Source organism: Strongylocentrotus purpuratus, unplaced genomic scaffold, assembly GCF_000002235.5.
Source record: "Strongylocentrotus purpuratus isolate Spur 01 unplaced genomic scaffold, Spur_5.0 spur5_scaffold_5, whole genome shotgun sequence".
Classification (NCBI taxonomy): Eukaryota; Metazoa; Echinodermata; class Echinoidea; order Camarodonta; family Strongylocentrotidae; genus Strongylocentrotus; species Strongylocentrotus purpuratus.
Window position 1 is genome coordinate 24,706,410 of NW_022145611.1, and position 22,889 is coordinate 24,729,298.

General features: G+C 34.3%; 2 protein-coding genes across 2 annotated transcripts in view; both read right to left on the minus strand.

Moving 5' to 3' along the window:
• LOC577801 (hypoxia-inducible factor 1-alpha) overlaps window positions 1-2,963 on the minus strand; it is a 37,962-nt gene extending 34,999 nt beyond the window's left edge. The window contains exon 1 of the mRNA XM_030998718.1: window positions 2,610-2,963. Coding sequence (XP_030854578.1) covers window positions 2,610-2,638 — 29 coding nt within the window. The 5' untranslated portion in view covers window positions 2,639-2,963. The remainder of the gene's footprint in view (window positions 1-2,609) is intronic.
• A 2,625-nt stretch (window positions 2,964-5,588) lies between these two features.
• Window positions 5,589-22,889, minus strand: part of LOC578070 (BTB/POZ domain-containing protein 7) — a 63,269-nt gene continuing 45,968 nt past the window's right edge. The window contains exon 10 of the mRNA XM_778257.4: window positions 5,589-12,023. Within this exon, the coding sequence (XP_783350.1) occupies window positions 11,817-12,023 (207 nt within the window). The 3' untranslated portion in view covers window positions 5,589-11,816. The remainder of the gene's footprint in view (window positions 12,024-22,889) is intronic.

The following is a 22,889-nucleotide window of genomic DNA, read 5'->3' on the forward strand; positions in this document are numbered from 1 at the left end:
ATAACAGCGTTCTCTAACCCAAGAGAAAAAGAGAAAATTGTAAAATATACCCATACCAATTTTAGAATTTTTTCTTGGATAAATAAAGTTTAAAAAGTTAAATCATTTGGGTTACATTGTAAATATGCCATTATTTTTTGAATGGCTTAAACACTGAAATTTCAATGGTTTCCCAAAAAGCTGTAAATAGAATACATACAATTAATTTTTGTGTTCTGGCACTGTCTAGCATAATACAATTACCTTTACACTAAGTTGGTTGTCATAAGGACATTCTATTTCATCAATTACTTCATAGTGCTTCTGTCCACATGAAGGGCTATGACAGATGATAAATTTCAGAAACTTTTTAAAGATCTCTGATCACCCCCCCCCCCCCCTCCTAAAAAAATGCAAATAGACACTTGTGAATAAAAGTAGAAATTTACACCTAACAATGCAATCTTTAACTTTGACTTTGTACATGTACTTTTGAGGATTCTCAGTAATGTCACAACCATCCCATGGTTGTCTTTGATTTTCCTAAGAAATTCTAGACTACAATTTTGCCTACCTGGAGAATTGATGCTCAATTTTTTTACATACATGTAGCAAGAGTCAAACACAACACAACACAAATCAACCGAAGAAAGGTCAAATAACAATGGGTTTAAACTAAGGGCAATTGAGTCTCAAATGATTTATTGGGGGAGGGGGGGGGGGGGAGAGGAGAAGAGTACAATTTTAGTCAGGCACTGAAATATTTTGATATTTCAAGAATTTCTTAGATCATACCAATAAATGAATAATTTCAGATATCTTACATGTGGTACTGGAGTAATCACACATGCATCTTTTCCAAAAGGTATTCAGATAAAAATTAAACATAAGTTTAATACACTCAAAAAAGGAATTCTCATCACATAATTTTGTTTTCTTTCTGTATCCTTTTTCTTCAGAAAAAGCAAAATGAAAAGAACATTCCAAAATTATCCAGTGACACAATTTTGTATCAATAAGCTACAGAAATGCCAAAATATTCTGAAATATGAATGTGCTCTGCAATAGGGGAAACAAGGGTTTAGAACACTCTATTTATTATGAAGACAATGCCACTAAATTCAGAGTTATGATTTGGATTCTTTTAAAAATATATTTACTTCAATTTCATGAACCAGCTCCACAATGCCTTTGATCATCTGTAAACTCTCTTGCATACTAACTAGCTAATATTTACTAACATTAATTTGAACTTGTTGCAGAAATTTCACTTTCATTTTTGTTGTGAACTTGTGATACCGGTATTTGTACAAATGTCTGATACCAATTTGGCGATTTGTATTGTTTCTTCAACCGTTTGTTGTTTATCCAAAACAGACTAGAATAGGGAAGGGGTAGTGCGCCGGTGTGCCTGAATGCCTAGTCAACTGTTGCAGTTGCCTTTGTCCTTTGAATTGTAAGAAACTATGCACCAAAAAGCGCTAACTGCCAGAAACATTTGACATTAAAGGCCTACAGTACATGAATGGAATCCTTGTCGCTGTCATCAGATCAACATTCAATTGACAGAATAAGACTCTGAAATTATAGAATGCGCATTATGGTCTAGATCTAGTGATCTCTAGTTTAATTGATTTTATGATGTGAAATCATAGGTCTACATGTAGCCAGTTAGCCAGATCAACATTCAATTGACAGAATAAGACTCTGAAATTGAAGAATGTGCATTATGGTCTAGTGATCTCTAGTCTAATTGATTTTATGATGTGAAATCATAGGTCTACATGTAGCCAGTTATTGATTTCAGTTGATAATTAAATAAATGTAGATCAATCCTCTAGATCTAGACCTAAACCTTTCAAAAATAAAATAAAGTAACTTAGAGTTAGACAGATTGCGAATAGACTCTAAATAACGTTGTCTGCCTAATTAAAAATATTGCTAAATCATGTAATCTAGGCCTAGTACCTAAACTTTAAATGAAGACCAATTATGAATTAAACACAAGAAAAAGTTATAGACTTCTTTTTAATGTAAATAACGAAGACGAGATCTTACTCAGTTACAAATACAATGTAGACCACCCCTACCGGTACCGCTATAGACTACAATGTAGATCTACATGTACCTCCCCTACCTAACAGTTAGAACTACATGTAGCTAATTGAGATATAAATTCCGGCCCCCTGTTTTACCTTACTTGGTATGTAACTGTTAGTGTCTTACACAAAGTACTAGGTATACACATAACTGCAATTAAAGTTCTAGATACAAGATACGAGATATTTCTAGACGGGGTCTAGGTCTAGAGTCTAGTGATTGGTAAAATAAAATGAAACAATAGTTACAAACATGATAGGGCCTAGGGCCATGGCCAGGGAGTTGCATAGCAAAATATACGATTAAAATTAAAAAAATAAGATCTTCATCACTTTAAGCAGAATAATAAACAAAATCTTGACAAAGTTATTAATAATAAAAGTAGCAAGAATAGCATGAATATGGTGGTAATTAACATATGAATAGGATCAAAGTCAACCACATTACAACTGTACGTCAATGACAAAGTCACTTCCAGTTCCAGTTCCACGATCCACTTGAACACCAACGCACATTTTCTACAAAATTACCTTCGTTTTTCTCTGTGGACGGTCGCCATAATCGGTCTCTGAATCGTCTGAAGCTATTCAACAGTTCTAATTCTAAATATCCAGTGTAATAAATCCAGATAAATAATCCAAATCTGTGTTGTTTCGTAGTTTTCAGTACAAAAAAACCCAAGTTCGTCCGTATCCGAGTCGCGTAGACTTTCCAGTTGTGTGTAGTTACCAATACAATCTCGATACACTGCCGAGGATCGCATTGGTCATGGGGTCCTTTCTCTGGCAAGTTTCCGCTGAAATTAAACTCAGATGATGGTTTGTTATCGTCGCAAGTTGGCGAACTGTCCGCGCCGCTCCGCTCGGTACGGTACGGTACGATCGAGGGATCTGCATGAGACCGGAGCGCATAGGCACAATTATGACGTCAGTCAATTCATACCGGTAGATTCTAGCAAAATCTCAAGCTATTGTCCAAGGGAAGTTTAAGCCTAGGGCAGAATAAAAGCAATGGAGCAGAGCAGGATTTTGAATAAAATCCAGAAACATTGATCTGGGCCCCGTCTTACAAAGAGTTACGATCGATCCAAATCAATCGTAAGTCCTCCAATCAATCGCAAGTTTGCAGTCTCCTATCTCTTATGTACATAGTATACGATTGATATCAATCGCAAATAACTTACGATTGATATCAACTCTTTGTAAGACTAGACGTAGCTGTTGTTAATGTTGTTGTTTTAGTTTTAAGGGCGTGTGTCATTCAATTATGAATATTTACGCCGAATTCAAGTTTTTTAATAATTTTAAATAATTTTAAATGGAAACAAAACAAAAAGGAGGGAAACAAAAAAAATTGACTCTGTTCAATTTCAGAGGTCGTAGTCTTTTTAGAGAAAACATGTAGAAACACAATTTAAGGGATCGTTTAACATGCAATGTAAAATATGAGATACACGGCCCTACGTGTTATCAGTGTCTGTGGTATGGTGTAGTATTGAAGCCCTAAAAAAAATCGCGCTTCAAAATGATCAAGAAGTGCCTCAAAAAAGTAAAACTCTTTGAGTGACCGGTTTTACCATACTCGTTTTCCCCAATAGACTGTAGTGTTATGAAAACCGTCCGGCGAACGGTTTTCAAAATTTGTAATTCCAATCATAAATATCTTGATAATCAGACAGGCGATTGGCTTGTAAAAGTCATGGATTTCCTGACTGACCTAAAGGTTTATAATTATGATTGCAGCATGAGCTAAATCCAGAATTTTGTTTCAGAATCTGAGACAAAGTTACCGGATCCCTTTAAAGGAGACACTTGAAGAAAAACAATACAGTACAAGACAGTAGACACTCAGATCATATCACCATTTTTTAATTTTTATCTATCCTATCGCTATCTATCATCCTATCTATCTATCTGTCTATATATCTGTTTACCTGTCTGTCTGTCTGTCTTTGAGTCTGTCTGTCTACGCCTATGCCTATATATTCACATACCTCTATTGTGTATTTTTCTTTTGAACTCTTGGCACCATGCACAACCCCTTCTGGTATATTCGTGGTCCTTATATAAATGCCATGACCCCCCCCCCCCCCCCCCCCCCCCATAAAAAAAAAAAAGAATTACAAAAATGACAGATATGTTATTTTGTAATAAAGTACCGGTACAGAAGATGTGTGTAAGTGATTTCCATCAAATTTCTCATTTTGTGATTATACATTTTGGTTTTATTTGTGTGATCCCTAATTCAGCCAGGACCCCCTCATAACTCCAGATGGCACTCCTTAACGGAGCAAATGAGGCCGTTGTATTTATTACTCTTTGATAACAGACTTGAATTAGAATCAAAGCCTAACATAAAATTGGTTTGTATGAAAACAGGGACAAAAAATTAGGATTTTTTATTATGGCCATGACTTGTGAAGTCATACAAGAACTCTCCATTGTTTATTCAATTATCTGATATCCCAGCAATACCTTTCTATGAAATTAAGCCCAATGTATTAGAAAGAGGACATTTTCATTGAATATGTGGGGAGTTACATTTATCTTTAAACGGCATCAAGATGTCACTATCAATTTAAGACCACTCATGATTCACAATCTTGCTTTGGGAAATTTATCATTTTATTCTTTGTTTGATTTTTGTCAACTAAAATTAATGACGATTCTTATTTGTTATTATACTTATTATCATTGTTCTCTTCTTCTTCCTTCTCCTCCTCCTCCTCATCACCATCGTCACCATCATCACCACCCTCCTCCTCATCACTGTCATCATCCACACATTACTATCATCACCACCACCATTCTCTTCCTCCCCATCATCATCCTCACCATCATCTCCATCACATTCATTGTCATCTCCATCATCACCACCATCATAACCAGCATCATCATCCTTAGGACATATATCATTATCATCACTACCTTCATCATATTAAACATCATAACAATTAGCATCATCTTCTCCTAGTAACCATCATTACACTACTCTACTGAATCCAAAGATGATTCTATATATGCAAAGGATGGATGTCGAATGCTCAATACGATCAAGTCTCAGGTTTCATGATAACCGCTCACACCACTGAAAAGGTACTATTTTGTTTATGGGAGCCCTATTTGGACTTCATATAATTACAGTGGAATCTTATTTCAGCGATTGATATACTAGTACATTTTAAGGTTTCTCTCCCTCTCTCTCCCTCCCTTCCTCACGCCCTCCCTCTCTCTCTCGCTCTCTCTCCTCTCTCTCTCTCTCTCTCACTCCCTCTCTCTCTCTCACTCACTCTCTCTCTTTCTCACACACTCACTCTCTCTCTCTCTCTCTCTCTCTCTCACTTACTCTCTCTCTCTCTCTCACTCTGTCAGAGCTCTAATAAACTGTTTTCTTTAGCTTTCCAGAGCTGTATTGCATACCACTCCTGTGAATTTATATTTTGACTGTCTCCCAAACCATAAAGGATACCAGACAAAAGACATCAAAAATAGGCATGAGAAGTGAGAGTCTTTGATTCCATGAAATTATGTTAATTCAATTCATAATCATCATTGAACAATAATATATATGTACATAACATTCTAAAGCAACAAATAATACATTGAATTGTGAAATAAAAACAAACAAAAATTAATTGAACATAAGAAATTATCAAGTTATCAGAAAATAATGAAATTTCTTTTTTGCACTTATTCAGAATGAAATAAGAGAGTGAAATAAAATGACAAAATTATATACTCGACTAATCAAACAAAATATTCAGCACACAGAAAAGTTTAACTATTTTCTCCAAATTTTGTCAATATCACAAAAAGACTAGACACTCACTACATAAACAATATTTCTAATGGAGAATTCTCTGTATTCAGCCATTTTATGTTGTTCTGAAGAGTGCATGTGTAAAAGGTTCTATCTCTGGGGAAAGAAGATATCGGTATTCAAGAACAATGTCTTTACTTCTAATGTTTTTAAGTAAAAGTAAACAATATAGATTGAGAACAAAATCAAGTCACTCTTGGAAATTTATGATGTGAGCATGCAAAGAAATTATTATTTTGGGATTTACCATGACATTTCATATCAATCATTGCAATGAATAATGAACTTTGATTCCTTACTGTAACCTGCAAAATAATGTTTTGTAGGAAATGGTTTCATTAAAAATAATTCTTATGCAGTATATCATGCACGGACAACTGACACTAGAATTTTCTGCAGACATGAAATACTGCTCAAAAGTCGGAGACGGTTTCTGAAAGTGCATTTCTGCTCAATTAGCAAATACTTATTTATATATTGATTGATTTGTTTATCTAACTATTCAATCAATTGTTTACTTTACTTATTCATTAACTTTTTTAATTGATTTAGTCGTTTTCTTTATAATCTTCATTATTGCAGTGTCAGTAATCTCCATATTTTGGAGCAATACCTGAAGTACAGCAAGTAAACAAGTTATTTCTATCACATTTAATGTTTAATATCAAGCAAAAGAGGGAGTTCAAATGGCACAGGAGCACTAGGTGAGCTTTCAAACTACCCATTTAGAGGACTTTGAACATTCAGTCAGGTAACATGCTTAAAGGTGGTGTATCCCTCAGCAGGTCTGAAATCTATACAGTTATGTAAGAAGGGTATTTAAAACAAAATGTTTATAATATTTGCTAAAAATAGAACCTTGGCTGTTCTTGATATCTTATCGACTTAAAAAAAAAAAAACATTAGTGGGTCATTAAACCCCCAAACTCGAACTCGAAAGTATGAACTAGCCCATTTGCAATTCAAGGAATATCATAGGTTTTTCATGTTAAGAATTTTGTTTTTGAATTTTGCTACCCAAAACACTGCATTATTGCCCCTACAAAACATTTCTATGATTTCTAAAACATAGCTTTTTTATTGTTGCTGTTGTTGTTATACAGTATTCATTATTCATGCTCTTTAAATGTCTAATACTTTTGATTGATATTTGAGGGAAAAAAGGATCAAGGATAAACAAAACTTGGGTAAATATTCATATAACTTGGTGACTTCATGAAGCATGATACATATATATCACATTTATGAAATATAGATTTAGAATATAAATTGTTACATGATTAACAATTGTATTGTCCATATAATAATTACCTGAATCACTTGAAAGATATATATTTATATATTACATATTCGTATAGACTTTATATATATATATACAAAAAAGATCAATTCACAACATAATGTCAAAATACCAATTTTACAAAGATTATGTATTTCTTAAAAGTAGCGTACCTGTACTTTTTCATTTACTCATCTCTGTATGGAAATATCTTGGTTAATATTTTTGATATCTTGAGTTGAATACTCATATACATAAAACATAACATATACTCAATTACAATGTTTATACATATAATGTATATTTCAAAACATATTCATGTCATTGTATCCATATAATACATACACAATTATATTCACAGATAAAAATGTTGGCAACTTCTATTACCTCTGAAAGAATAATCAAAATGAACAATAAAATGTGAACATTGTAGATATAGAAATTAAATTGCAACATTACGTCACGTTGCACTACTGCATAGACTACACAATGAATACAGATAATAATCAAACTCAGTTGAATGCTAACATTCCTTTTCAATCTCCAATCATATAAGATTGTGTTATTAGACATACATTATTTCCAATGAATGTAATGAACACAAAATTCTGCATTGTACGTTATTAAAAGATAACATAAGAAGAAGTTACCAGTCTAGTGTCTATGCAGGGAATCAACAATCCCTGCCTCTATCGGTAATCAATTATAATTTCAGAAATTAATCAATAATACATAGTGTACTGTCTGCAGATAGGTAGCCAGAATGGCGATAACTTTTGTGAAAAAGCTTTGAGTGAATACACATCTAGCTCTCAGCAAACAATACTAAATAGGAGAGCAGAAAAGTAAAGAAAATATATCAAATTTTTAAAAAAGAAGAAAATCTATAGCTTCTAAATATTTGTAAGAGTGCTTCAAGAATGAATGATTTGAAGTTTTTGAAGTTTAGATTTTGTTAGGTTAGGTTAAGTCTAGTATTTAGCTAGGTGCCATATTCTCAACCACTTCTCTACTCCATCCATAATCCCTAAAGTAGACTCCTTCTATAATTCTTCCATCCATCCATCAACCAATATCCTAATGACCATGAATATCCTTATGGGAGATAGAGAGAAAGATAGATCAAACCTAGAGGTCCCTCGATGATTCCACTAACGGTCTCCACGCTCCTCGCTTCACCCATCATCTCTAATGCCAGTAATTCAAAAATTATGGTAATACATGGTGCCTGTTCCAAGATTAAAACTACAACACCGATTCCCATGATCTGTACACGTGAGGACTATTAGGCCAAATTTAGGACTTTTTGGCTCACGGCTTGAATCCGCACATCCGTTGAAAACGAGTAAGATTAAAGAGAAAATGAAAAATGGCCCGAAATGGGGGTGATTTAGCACCTGGTTTTTCACTCAGGAGTGGTCACATGATAGATAGCCAAGTCGTTGTATCACAAGTTGATAGCAATATTTCTTACTAAATGTTTGGCAGGCCTGGATCTCTTTAGAAATATTGATTAATGAAATACTATCCTATTAGAACTCTTAGCATGGAATAGTCAAAAGTAATTTCAATCTAAGGTATCAATGACAAATTCAGCTTTCATTTGTTATTTTTCCAATTCATGCAAATGATTATTTTTTAATCGGAGATAAAAGAAAAGCAGGTTACCGTACATGAAATTTAAAAAAATATCACTTTATTGTTGCTTTTGATCAAAAGGCACTTGCATATGCTTGACTTTTGAAACCAATACCAAGGTTGTATATTCTTTGCAGGGCGAGATATTGGCGAGATATTGACAAGAGTAATAATCAGATTTAGCCCAAAATTTAATTTGTTATGATTGGATGTACACCTGAGGATACCAAACAATCCAATCTTTGTGCTTCAGCTTAAATTTCTATTAAAATGAGGAAGAAATGCAAGCCAGCATGGACAACAGGTATTCCCAAAGGCTATCCAGATCTTGCATCTAATGAATGAAGGAGGTGGCATGGCCTTGCATTACCATCTAAATTTAATAGAAAGCTGTATACGCTTTCTACAAGTGACGACATTGTTTTGCCCCATGCAGCCATCGTAATCGGATTAAGAAGATGGACAAGCAAGAATTCTAAGACTGTTATTTCTTGTGATACATTGAGAGGTTTTTTTATATGGGGAGCCAGCTAGGAGAAGATCCTTCTTTTGATCTGAAAGAAAGAAAATTCAATGTCTTGACCAAACTAAAAATCTTTTCATCCGAGAGGACTTGTTTCTTCTGTACAAGAAGCATATTTCTGATGCAGTCAAACTATTTTAGGTGGAAAATAAAGGTAAATTTAGGGGGGACCAAAAAAAGGTTGCTCTGCAATCTAATGTCGTGTAGTGCAGTGCCCTTTTTGATTACTTTACATCACATGCACACTTTAACATGGTTGATGCTTTTATAGTGAAAATGAAAGAGAGAATATCTGCTCAAGGGATACAAAAAAAGGACATGTTATGCAAATATTCAGGGGTTAAAAATATGGCTTGAAAGGCATGATCAAAGTCCAATAAACAAGTACAAGCATCTCTTTCTCTCTCTCCCATAAAATTTTGAAAATGAATGGTTTCTCTTGAAAGGCGTCATTTCTATCAAAAGAAAATAATTGCAAGCATTCAGGCGTCATACGGCCCCACAGAGGTTCAGTTACTACCTATTAATCTATTGGTTGAAGTGAGAACAGATTTGAAAGGTTTGTGACGCTTGGCTTACCAAATCAACTTAAATGCTGAAATGAAAAACATAATAATAAAGAAAATCTGTCTGTGTCCCTATTTTGAGTTTCATAGATTTATAGAGATACATGTAGGTTAATGTCACCCATCCTAGCTCATGACCTAGTTGTGAAATAACAAATCTGTATTATTCCTCATGAGATACATATAACAAACCCAGAAAGAGGTCTAGGGTGTGCCCTTTTGTAACATAACAACTATGAATTCAAACAAGATAAAATATAGTAAAAGATAGACTTCTATCTCTATCTCTATTCAGAAATTTGGTCATAATCACAAAACATTAAAGTCACCAGGCAACGACGTACAACAATAGCGCATTTATATTATTATCAAATCTGATCTGCCTAAATGAATTTTTCAACCAGTTAGGGTATTGCAGCTCTGTAAATTTGTAAGATTCTCTTCATCCTGTTAGGATGATTTGGCCGTCTTGTAATTTGTCTAGATTAGTTACTCTCCCACTGTCTTCTATCTTCCTCTATCATCACTTCTTCCATTTAGATGACATACCCAATACCTTCATTTGTTCTCCAAAGATTTTGTATGCAATAACTTTATGGCTTTCTTAATACTTCCACTATTTATCTTTGAATCCAACATGACTGATGAGATTGGGGGAAAAGCTGGTGACATAGGACATTCAGAAGATTGCTGAAACAAAGTTTCTATACAGTTCAACATCCTTCTGTTTGAATATCAACAAAATATGTAATATATCTTGTGTTCAACAACTGTGTAGATGCGCACACACAAAAAGAAGATAATATTCTTCTTTTTACTTGACTAACATAAAATAGGAATGAATAATGCAAAGAGAAAATTGCACAAATGAAATAAAATCATTAACTGATATCAAAGAATTAATGAACACAAATGTTTTAGCAGGGTAAAGGAAATCAACATTATTTTTCAGTCCATGTATAAAAAAAGAAAAGAAACTACCACTAGGTAACACAATGTTACAGTTCCATACTACTTTTTAAAGGAAATGATTAGTTTTAACCTCAGAAAAAAAATATGACCAATTAATTTTTAAACAGAAAACAGCCTTGTCACAAAAATATCTGCAACAAAACTCTTTAAAAGAATACATTTTTTAAAATTAATTTAGTGAATTAAACATAGAATTTTCCTTGTACTATACTACAATATGCTTTTTTGTGCACAAAAATGCAAATTTCTAGATTTAATAGAGGAATAGACTTAACATGTATTTAATGAGGAATATACCGGTTAGGTCTCTTTAAATGAAATGAAGTGAGCTGTATAAATGGAAATAGTTTGATTATTTTATTTGTTGTCACCTGTGTTATATAATATAAAATACATGTATTGCAGATTTTGGCACTAGTTATCAGCTGGATTACTTATGTAATAAATCATAGTCAATACTCATTGCTTACAGGTAATCTTGAATTTTCACAATGAGAGGATAAAAAGTTAATTGGTTTATAGTATGAGGCTAAAATAAATCCTGATATTCCGCTGGTTGTTAGAACCATTACAATGTTAACAAAATGAAGTAAACTTGCCAAGAACTATAATCACTGAACAAGCATCGACATGAATATGCACACATGGCGCAATGTTTTTGTACAGATGTGTCATTCCTGGATCCGTTAAGTTTCATTTTTATTTTATTTTTCCAGCAATTATATCAAATCTAATTAAAAAAAAACAATATTTAGCAAATGTAGTAAACTTCTAGTTTCAAGAATTATTGGGGAATGTTGTGGGTTATGTGAGAATCTTAATTTTCATCATTAACAGAGCTCAAGACTATTATTATTCAGTTAATACTACACAGACAGTATCGTTAAATATAATCATTAATGTAAGGATAATAATGAGTAATTGACCACGTCAAGTACAGCTAGACTTTTGTTTGACTGCTCTCGCTCTTTCCGCCCTTGCCCTTCTCTCTTCCATGACGCCGACGGTCATCGCCCAGTTCAGGCTCTCGGAGCAGCATCTGGTTGACCGGTGGGGCCATGGCGATGGTCAGATCAGGGCCTGATGGAATAGCTATGTCTGGCATGATCTCACTCAGCATGGGCATCACCTCAGGTGTAGCTGTAGCCTGTAGGTAGGGGACAAGATGGGTGATGGACAAAGAAAAGGAATTGGAATATTAGATATTATAAGATGATGACGTAAATCCTAATCAAATGATTGGTTGAAAACGTACACGTCACCAGGCATTTATTTTGCCTAACACATAATTTGTTGTTGTTGTTGCTATCATAAGCGCGACACAAGTCAGAGGTCCGATATTAGAAGTGCGCAAGGCAAGGTACGCCTCAATTTGCGCTTATTTTAAACCATGGGTTATGTAAATGAGGATTTAAACCATGGGTTAGATTTAAACCTCCTTTGTGAATTCGGGCCTTTGAGTTTGATATGAGGGTGATTGATCAAGTAACAAGGATCCAAGTCATAATTTTATAAAACAAATAATACACATCATTTTGTTCGGGCATTATAAAATTACCAACACTCGGTACCTTGTGTGGGTAATTCTTACTAATGCCCTCACTGCTGTGTATTATTTGTATATCAATCTCTGCTATGAATCGATTATCTTATTCTATGGTTCATCGGCTATGTTCTGATCAGGTAAAATTGTCTTGTACATTTTTGGGAACACAACATGGGAGAAAAGTAGGAGGATTATAATGACAGACATTAATGTGAAACATGAATCGATTATCTAACTCAATCATTCAATGAGTATTAAAATTGTGAGCATGTTACAATGTCTTCTCAATCATTGATAAGCACACCCGAACTATGGTGAGACAAAGGTCTTAATGTATTCATCTTTATCATCACCATCATCACCACAATTATTATCTTTACCAACACCACCACTACTACTACCATCACCATCTCCACCACCTTCACCACCATCATCATTATCTCTACCATACATCATCATTTTTACAAACAGGTTTAATAAACCTATTATATTCTCTATGAAGTGATATATTAGCTGAAACAATTTAATTCAGTTAATAGGCTACATTAAATTATCAAAAGTGTTAATTTTTATCACCTAGTTTGCAACTCAGATTAGAATACAGCTAGAAATAGAACGATGCATGGTTATAGTGCATCAATACATGTAAATGAGGCTTACGAGTGAAAATCATTTTATCCATAATAAAGTAATTGATAACGTTGCTGATAAAAACAAAGCATGTTCAAGAATTGCATCTAATAAAGAACTTCCAGTTGTAACTTGTAATCAATAAATCAATTTCTCAATCCAACTCTAATAATATTGTGGTTTGAAACAAATACTTAGGCTTGGCTGCTGCTTCATTAGTTTCATAAAACTTGATTTATAGTATTTTTTGTCCAAGACAACTCGCAACAAACAATATAACCAGAATTACTTCTGATGAAGATTTATGTTCTCATACAATGCTGATAAGAAAAAGAATTGTTATGACAATCTGGAGAAGTACACATGTATATGAACCTGTGTTAGTGATTGTCATTATGATATTGGGTGAATGAACAACTAGAATCTATTCATTCTATAGCAAAGAGTTTTTTGTTTTCTGAAATGATAAAATCATTGAAAATCTTGGCAACATAAAAATAGCAACCATTCATCATTGTACACCAACCATGTATCATTTCCACTGTAGCACATATCAAACCCACTCTAGTAGAGTAGTGATTTACACAAACTATATTCACTGCATACTGCGATAAAATATCATTTAATAGCTCAATATAGTATAAACAGTTTTCCCTTGGTGTCCATTTGAGCTGCTGAACCCTCAACTTCACCATTCAAGTTCAACCTTTTCCACCACTATAAACCTTCAAGATGCAGTATTTGGGGTTCAGTGGCAATAAATATGCTTTTATGGAATAGGCCTATCTATATATTGTCAACAGTATTGTGATTTATGGACCTATCTGTATAACCCTGGACACCTAGGCATATTCAGGATGCTCAGACGGTCAAGTTTCACACACCCCCAGCGCAAGTGCTTTCCCTGAAGACATCCCCAAGAAAAAAAACATATGAGAAAGAGTTCAGAAAAAGGTTATAATAAATACCGGTATGTATTAGGAACTAGGTCTCATACTGGCCTATACAGTATGATGAAGGAGAAAGGTGTTTTTTTTTTCTTGGGGGGTGGGGGGGGGGGCAGGGAAGGATCAAGGATTTTCCAAAAGGGATGGGGGGGGGGGAGAAATGTATGAAATTGCGTGCGTGAAGCAATTATGGCATGGGGTCCTGGGCCTGCTAAAGAGCCCCGGTAAATGTTGAACCTTAAGATGCTCTAGATGCTACATTCTGAGACTGAATGAGTAAACTAAACATTTATGTTAATTTTTTTTTTTTTTTTTTTTTTTGGGGGGGGGGGGAGGTAAAAGGGGGGGGGAGACAAGGGTAAAGACATTAAGCATGGATTAGGGAGGTGAGTGAGTGAGTGAGAGAGAGAGAGAGAGAGAGAGGGAGAATGGGAGAATCGATATTAAACTTTGATTTCTCTTTGATAGCACAACTTAGCCACTTAAAACTGTATACATGTGCATACTTTTCACAATTTGGAAAAATATTTACATATTTTACCTAAAATTAGTATTCAATCTCAAGATGGGTTTCACTAATTATAGTTGTTTGCTTTTAAAAAGCTCTTCTCCCTTCTTGTGATTTAACAGAGAAAACGATTGCAAACCATTCTCTCATCTCAAGAGAGATTCTCCTATTTTCTCTCTCCACTATACATGGGTAATAAAGGCCATACATGTAAATACATGTATTGCATGAATAGAGACCCCCCCCCCCCCCTCCCGCCGAACTAATGCATACTACTAGCGACACATACATTTTAAAAAGGTCAATAGAGATTTTGGGCAATTAAATAAGGTATCACTCTAGAGCTTGAAGTTGAAGTGGATATATAGTGGTCTACACCAAGCTAAATCCAAGCCACTCTGTAACCTTTTAAAACCAGACAATATAAATGAAGATTAATGTACCTCCTGATTTCTAGAGAACACAGCGGGTAATGAGGTACCGGTAAGCGAGTTGAATGACCCGACTCCAGGAAAGTCAACCACCTGTAAATGTCCAGACCTACAAATTATCTTTTTCTCTATCTCTATCTTACTTTTCATGTACCATCGTTAAATATTCCTCCTCTTTCTACCACCGAACACTCTTGACAATTTTCATCCTTTTTCATTCCCAAGATGCCATTTTCCTCCATGAATAATTAAATGTCATTGCTTCATCCTAGAGACACAGCAAAGGTAAAGTTAAAATATCTTTATTATAATCTTTCCAACACCCTTCCCTTTCATAACCTCCATCCTTCTCTTTCCCATCATTCACTTTCTTCCACTTTCCTCTGTGAATGATGATATCCCATTATTTCACCCATGAGACATCCCTAAGGCATTTAATGCAAGGAAGATGGTTCACCGGCACGATTTATTGCTGGTGAGAATATAAGACTGAATTTCCAATGGAGTTTTCTTTGCCTATAAAACTTCCGGCTATGTAATGATACAAGCCATAAATCAATAGGTAATTCATCATGTATTAATGTTTACACCTAAATTCATATGCAAACAGTGTTAATCACTGATTAGTGGAAGCAATGTATGATCTAAAAAACATCCTCCTACCTTTGAATAAGAAAGAATCTTAGGTAAAGATGTGACTGCACATGTGCCAAAGTGGTTAAGAAAAGAAGAACATTTTCTGGGAAACCTTTGGAGGTTGTTTAGTCTACAATCTATCACGCATGATGCAGTAGACAGAAAACCAGTTCTACCAAACAATGTGCTAACAGACTTTAGGCTTATGCATAAAATAGGTGGTGACACAGGATAAAGGGCTAGGGAAGAGGATTTTCTGCCTATGAATATTAAATGAAAAATACAATTATACCTCGGTTCCCTCATCCCATTTCAAGTATTCAGAAGGTTCCAAAGTTATATACATGTAGGCAGGGGAATAGTATTTGGCAAGTACCCTTGTATAATTAAAAACATCTAAACTCCTGAAATATTTCAATAGGATACCAACATTTTGTAACATTAAGAATAAAAAGCTACTGAGAAGATGACTAAACTCTCACTACAATTTACAATTTACACCCACTTTTCAATTCTTACATGGATTTTTAATCAGCTGTTGAAGTATATCTCAGTCCCTAGCACAAAATTGTGTTTCAACTTGAAGCCATGATGTGGAGGGTTATCCAATGACCCACATATATGTATATTTTTCTAGATGACAATGGATTTTTTTTTCTTCTCAAGACAAGAATGTTGTTCAAGAATGAGAAATAACAGGAGAAATCTCATATCTGAACTCATGGGTGATGTGACAGAAGAAAAAGGGCAAGAAGAAGAAGTTCTGATGAAATGGAGGGGGTCGGTGTCAGATAGAAGATAAATTTTCAACAAGAATACTCATGAATCACTTGTAAGGATAACAAGGTCTGGAGTTCACACAGGTAAATCAAATGCTTCAAGTAGAAGGTTCACTTCTCAAAGTCACACACACGTACACCCTTTTGCTCTTACCCCTCCTAACAGGCCGGGGAAGGGGGGGGGGGAGTGGAACTAACAGTTTACTTTGAGGGGGGGGGGGCTGGGAATACATTTATTTGAGAATGATATAGGCTTTTCAAAAATTCATAGCGTCTTGTGAACTCCATAGATATCCCTAACAAAGCTCAATCTCAATGTACTACAGTATATTACACATCCTTCCTTTCATGGTACTTTTACTTCCTACCAACCATAAGACACATATACATGTACATAACAAAGTTTAATTCTCAACATTGTAGTAGACGATGTAATGAAAACAAAACATGAGGAATCAAGTAGGAAACCATTCTCCATTCCACTTCCGGTCCATAGACTATTGCATCACAAGCGTCGGTATATTTCTGCCAATAAACAAAACTTTCAGTTTATACACACTTGCTTGCTGGGTGTAAATAATGAAATTTTCATTTAAGATTTAAGCAATAATTTGTTCTTTGTTGCACGAATGAAGTCGATTTGAAACCATTGCATGATTAACTGTAATATGTTCATCAACATATCAAACAAATTATGTCAATGATCACAGTAAATATGAGTTAAACATGAGTGCCCAATTTTGGTTTCTTATTTTGATTTGATTTGATTTGATTTGATTTGATTTGAGTTTGATTTATTTATTTCTGTTTGATTTTCTTTTTCGTTTGCATTTTTACAAATATATAACGAACAAAACATTGCAAATTTTACACATTTCAAAAGAATATGTCAAATAAAGTAACTAATCGAAAAACATCAAACAGGAGGGTTGACAAAGGAAGCAAAGCTTGATAGCATGATACCCTCAATGGATACATAATAATACGAATATGGTGGAACAAATATTGGTAAAAGGAGGAACAGAGAGAGAAAGAGAGAGAGAGAAAGAAGAAAAAAGAAAGAGGGGGGTGTACATCAAGATTCACAGATGTATGTATGTGCATTCGGCACTTGTGTCAATATTTTTAGGGGCCATTAAATGATTTGTAATATGCAGCATTAAGAAGAGCAACATTTTTGCTATGTGTGAAATGGTAAAACCACAGGGAATGAGTCAAAATAAAAGTACAAAGATAGACTCACATAAATCAAGCTCATGGCATTCACCTCTTGCTAGAAAGCAAGTGTTTGATAAGAGCACTGAGGGTGTTTAGCTAGGGGATGATAGGCGGAAATACCTGATGCAAGGTGAAGTGATGAATCATTTCCAAGAAAGTGTGATCTCCTGATAGCACATCAGCAACGAGAATGGGCAATGTACTTTCTTTTTTTCTTTTTTTTTTCCCTTTTTTTTTTGGGGGGGTGGCACTTAATAAGCTTATCCAATCTGAGGAGTAAACCTTTCTATTAAATTTACAATTTGGCTGGACTCCTGCATCATGACATACATTTTTGATTTCCTAACTCTTGACAAATTTTTAATGCACATATTTCAATGAGACATACATGAAAGGTGGACCGCTATGCCAGGCATGAGTGGTTCTATACATATGAAAGATGGAATACCTGCGTTTATTCCAATCAAACTAATTGACGTCTGATGGCATATCGTAAGCCCAGTATAAATTGATGAATTCTAGTAAATATTTTAAGGATAATAGCTTTTGCAAGTGATTCTTCAGAGGCGCTGAAAAGTGGAAAGACAGCTGAACAGCTGAGACTGCATAGCAGGACATAAAGAACACGCTCAAATAGAAACTTAATTTAGAAAATGATGGAGAAATAGTAAAATGATGGAGAAATATTAAAATAATTGAAATTATAATTCCCCAAATTCTGGGTTTAATCAGACAATATGTTTGAAGAAAAAGAGAGGGGGTATAGAGGCAAAGGATAAAAATGAAATTGAGAGAGAGAGAGAGAAGGAGAGAGAAGGAGAGAGAGAGAGAGAAAGAGAGAGAGAGAGAGAAAGAAAGAGAGAGAGAAGGAAAGAGAGAGAGAGAGAGAGAGAGAAGGTGTGTGTATGTGAGGGGGGGCGGTGGATGGCAATGTAAAAGGAGACGTGATAGAATAATCAAGTTCAAGGTTTTGATTGAAATTGCAGTTGAGATGGGGGTCTCTGCATTACAAATGACATGATCCAATGGCTTAGAAAAATGAAGAGAGAAAAAGACACAAGAAATGTGATGGCACAGCAGGGAAGGATTTGTAAGATGAGATAGTTCACGCTTCATGGCCTGGTTTTAAAAATAAGTCCATATTGCCTTCAAATTGATAGCCTTGTTTCAAAATCAATTTTGACTTAGAATGAAGAATAATGTGTACCCTACAGCAACATGTAGTAACAAAAAATTGCATTGCACTTGTATATCAATTTTTTTTTCTTTTCAATTAAGTACTCCTATCAAGAAAAATCTAGTTGATTCATAATCAGCATATCTAACACTTGCTAAAAATGAAATGTTTCAATCTCAAGTGATTTCTAATTCAGCATGCATGCTGTAAGTACTGTTGTGAAGAAATAATACCGTATGTAACACTGTGCACGGAAAGAAACAAATGATTGTGTCAAATTGTGAAATTTTTAAAAACTTTTAGACAATTCCAGATGGGTCAATTTTTGGATCCTGATATTTTTATACATCTCTTGTATTTTAAAATTTGTTTTGTTTTTTCATAAGTTGTGTTCGTACTTGTACTTGTCATTATGTCATCTCAACTACCTATTCTTAATTTTGATTTGAAAGACTTACTAGAATCATGCAATGATAGTGCCATTGATAACTTCGGCACAGACCAAATAAACAATATAATAGACAAAGAAACAGAGTATTACTTACCTGATCAACTTAATAACGAAATTTTGTTATTGGATGAACAATACATATCCTTAATGCATATTAATTGCCGCAGTCTCAATAAAAACTTTGATACTATGTCTGAGTTTCTAGATTTGCTAAAGTGTAAAGTTGATTTTATTCTGCTCAGCGAAACGTGGCTTTCGAAAGGTCCAGATTGTCTATTGTCACTTGCTGGCTACGAATATTATGGAAAAGGGCGACCATCCCGTGGAGGAGGTGTTGGAATGTTTGCTAAAACTTCATTTCATATTAAGGAAAGAACTGATCTATCTGTATTTAATGAAAATATTGAATCTTACTTCATCGAGGTAGCTCACAGTAATAGTAAAAACTTGATAATTGCAGTAATTTATAGACCTCCTTCTCAGAGCTGTGTTGACTTTATATCAGATCTTAACAATATTCTAGAGAAAGTTGGTCGCGAAAATAAAACATGCTACTTTTTAGGTGATTTCAATCTAAACTTACTGGATCTACACTCTGACCAACATGTCAACTCTTTTTTGGAAATGGTTTTTTCTCACTCTTATGCCCCTCTCATAACAAAGGCAACAAGAATAGTTCAGTCAAGTTCAACTCTTATTGACAATATTTTTGTCAATGACACAAGTCTAGTGTTAAAAAGCGGTATTTTACTGGCAGACATTTCAGACCACCTTCCAATTTTTGTTTTCAATCGGTCAAAACGTAGTGATTGGCTTAAGCGCGATCAATGCAATAAAACTTATACAAGAGACATGTCTCGCTCAAACTTTGAAAAATTTAGGGTTGCCCTGACTGAACACTCTTGGGAATATGTGATGCATGAAGAGTCATGTGACAGAGCTTATGAAGTATATCTCAGTGAATTTAATATCATACAGAATTCTTGTTTTCCTTTGAAAGAAAGGCGTTGCCGAAAAAGGGAATCTAAACCATGGATTACAATAGCAATATTGAAATCATGTAAGAAAAAGATAGAGCTATACAAAAAGTATTTGAAGAACCCTTCTGCATACAGGAAAAAAGTATACCGACAGTATCGAAATACTTTAACTTTAATTATTCGAAGGTCAAAAGAATCTTTCTATGCAAAGCAGTTTGAAGAAAGTAATTGTAGTAAACGAACTTGGAATATTATTAACAATATGTTGAATAGGGGAATCAAAAGAAAGAACCAAGACTGTTTTCGTGATGAAAATAATAAGAAACTTACAGATCCTGTTGATATTGCAAACAAATTCAATGAATATTTCATAGGCATTGGGACAATGTTCACAGATACAAGTAATATTGACATGCTGAAGTGTAGATCTTACATGAATGGTCAATATCAACAGTCAATGTTTCTGAAACCAATAGAAGGTCATGAAATTATAGATATAGTGAAGGCACTGAAAATAGGTAAAAGTCCTGGTCATGATAATATAACTGTTTCTGTCATTAAAGAATCAATCTATTTCATTCTTGCTCCACTGGTACATATTTTTAACCTTTCCCTCTCCACTGGTAAATTCCCTCACAGTATGAAGCTGGCGAGGGTGACTCCGATCTATAAGAAAGGCTCCCTCAAGCAGTTTTGTAATTATAGACCGGTGTCACTCTTGCCCGTTTTCTCCAAAATCTTGGAAAAATTATTTTACTCTCGATTATTGTCTTACATTGAGAAACGAGAGATTTTGTCGAATTTTCAATATGGCTTCAGATCTGGTCATTCAACTATATTGGCCTTGACTTATTTTTTGGACCAAATACTTACTTCCCTTGATGATAGCAAACATTCACTCTGTTTGTCATTGGATATCTCAAAAGCTTTTGATTCCATTAATCATCAAGCCTTATTATCCAAATTGGAGTACTATGGTGTGAGAGGTTTGCCATTACAGTGGATAAAGGATTATTTGAAGGAAAGAAAACAATATGTTGTTTATGATAATGCAACTTCATTTGAAAAAGAAGTTACATGCGGAGTGCCCCAAGGGTCAATAATTGGGCCACTGTTGTTTATTCTATATATAAATGATTTGCCGAATGTTTCCTCAACTTTGTCATACATTATTTTTGCAGACGACACCAATGTCTCTTTAAGCGAGAAGAAACTAGATACTCTTGTCCATAATATGAATAAAGAAATACAAAAGGTTAATATTTGGTACAAAGTGAATGGGTTAAGGATAAACATTGAGAAAACAAATTTTATGCATTTTGCACCATTGAATAAACAATATGATAAGAACTTACTTACTCTTAAGTTTGTTGATTCAGTGGAGCCCTTAAAGCAAGTACATAGTGCCCGCTTTTTGGGAGTTAATATTGATGACAAGTTATCATGGTCTTTACATATTAATGATATTGCATTAAAGATCTCGAGAATTACTGGAGTTATGTCAAAACTGAAATTTGTATTACCGTCAAAGGTACTGCTTTTGCTATACAATTCATTAATTCTCCCTCATTTACAATATGGTAATATGCTATGGATAAATGCATCAAATACATTGTTAAATCGTTTACATTTGTTGCAAAAACGTGTAATACGCATAATTGCCAAGTCTCATTATTTGGCCCATACCAACAATATCTTTAAACAATTAAGGGTTTTGACTGTATATGAATTAGGTAGGTTACAACTGGGAGAATTTATGTACAAGTCTGAAAAGGGACTATTACCAAACTCACTTCAAAACTGGTTTAGATGCAACAGTGATGTACATTGTTATAACACTCGAAACTCCAAGAATTTGCATAGCATTTATTACAGAACTGCTACTGGCCAAAGAAGTGTTAAGTATCAGGGTTACCTTACATGGTCTACTTTAGATAACAGTCTCAAACAATCTGCATCATTACGACAATTTAAGTATAAATATAAACAATATCTCTGCAATTCTAAATAGTCAAATCAATTTAAAAACAATTATTATTATGTTTCAAATCGCAATTATGTTATCATCGGGTCAATTTAATCTAATTATAAAACCAGACATTAGAAGGGAGAGTCCACCCTGAGGATGGGTTTACTCCGCCTTTACTTGGCCACACACATTCTCAGGGTGGACTTCCCCTTCATTGCTACCGGGGCTAGACTCGACAAGCTTCGCTTTTTCTAGCCCCATCTACATTACTCACCTTTTTATGTTTTAATGTTGATGTTTTTGTTAACTGATGTAGATTTTCATTGTTCTTTTATGCTTATGTATCTGTTTTCTTTTGCTCTATGTGTCAAATGTGTATAATGTAATCTTTTACCTTGTATATTTATCTGGTTTTTAATGTGGAAAATAAATGAAATGAAATGAAATACAACTTTAAAGAGATTACAAATATACATTAATTATCCTGCCCTTTTATAGAGAGCTCACACATTATGAGGAAAGGTAATAAATACAAGCCTGAAAGCTAGACTAGACGGCTAGAATCCGGTTGTTTTGTTTTGTTTTGTTCTGCGATTTTGAAATGCCTCCTTGCCTTAGAATGTCATCTATTCATGTGTAATAGCACACCTGTTTTTCATTTTTTACATTTTTATAAAAAGAGAGAAGAAACTAACCTATGAAATTTTGTTAAGCAGGTGAATTTCAAGTTCTGATATAGCG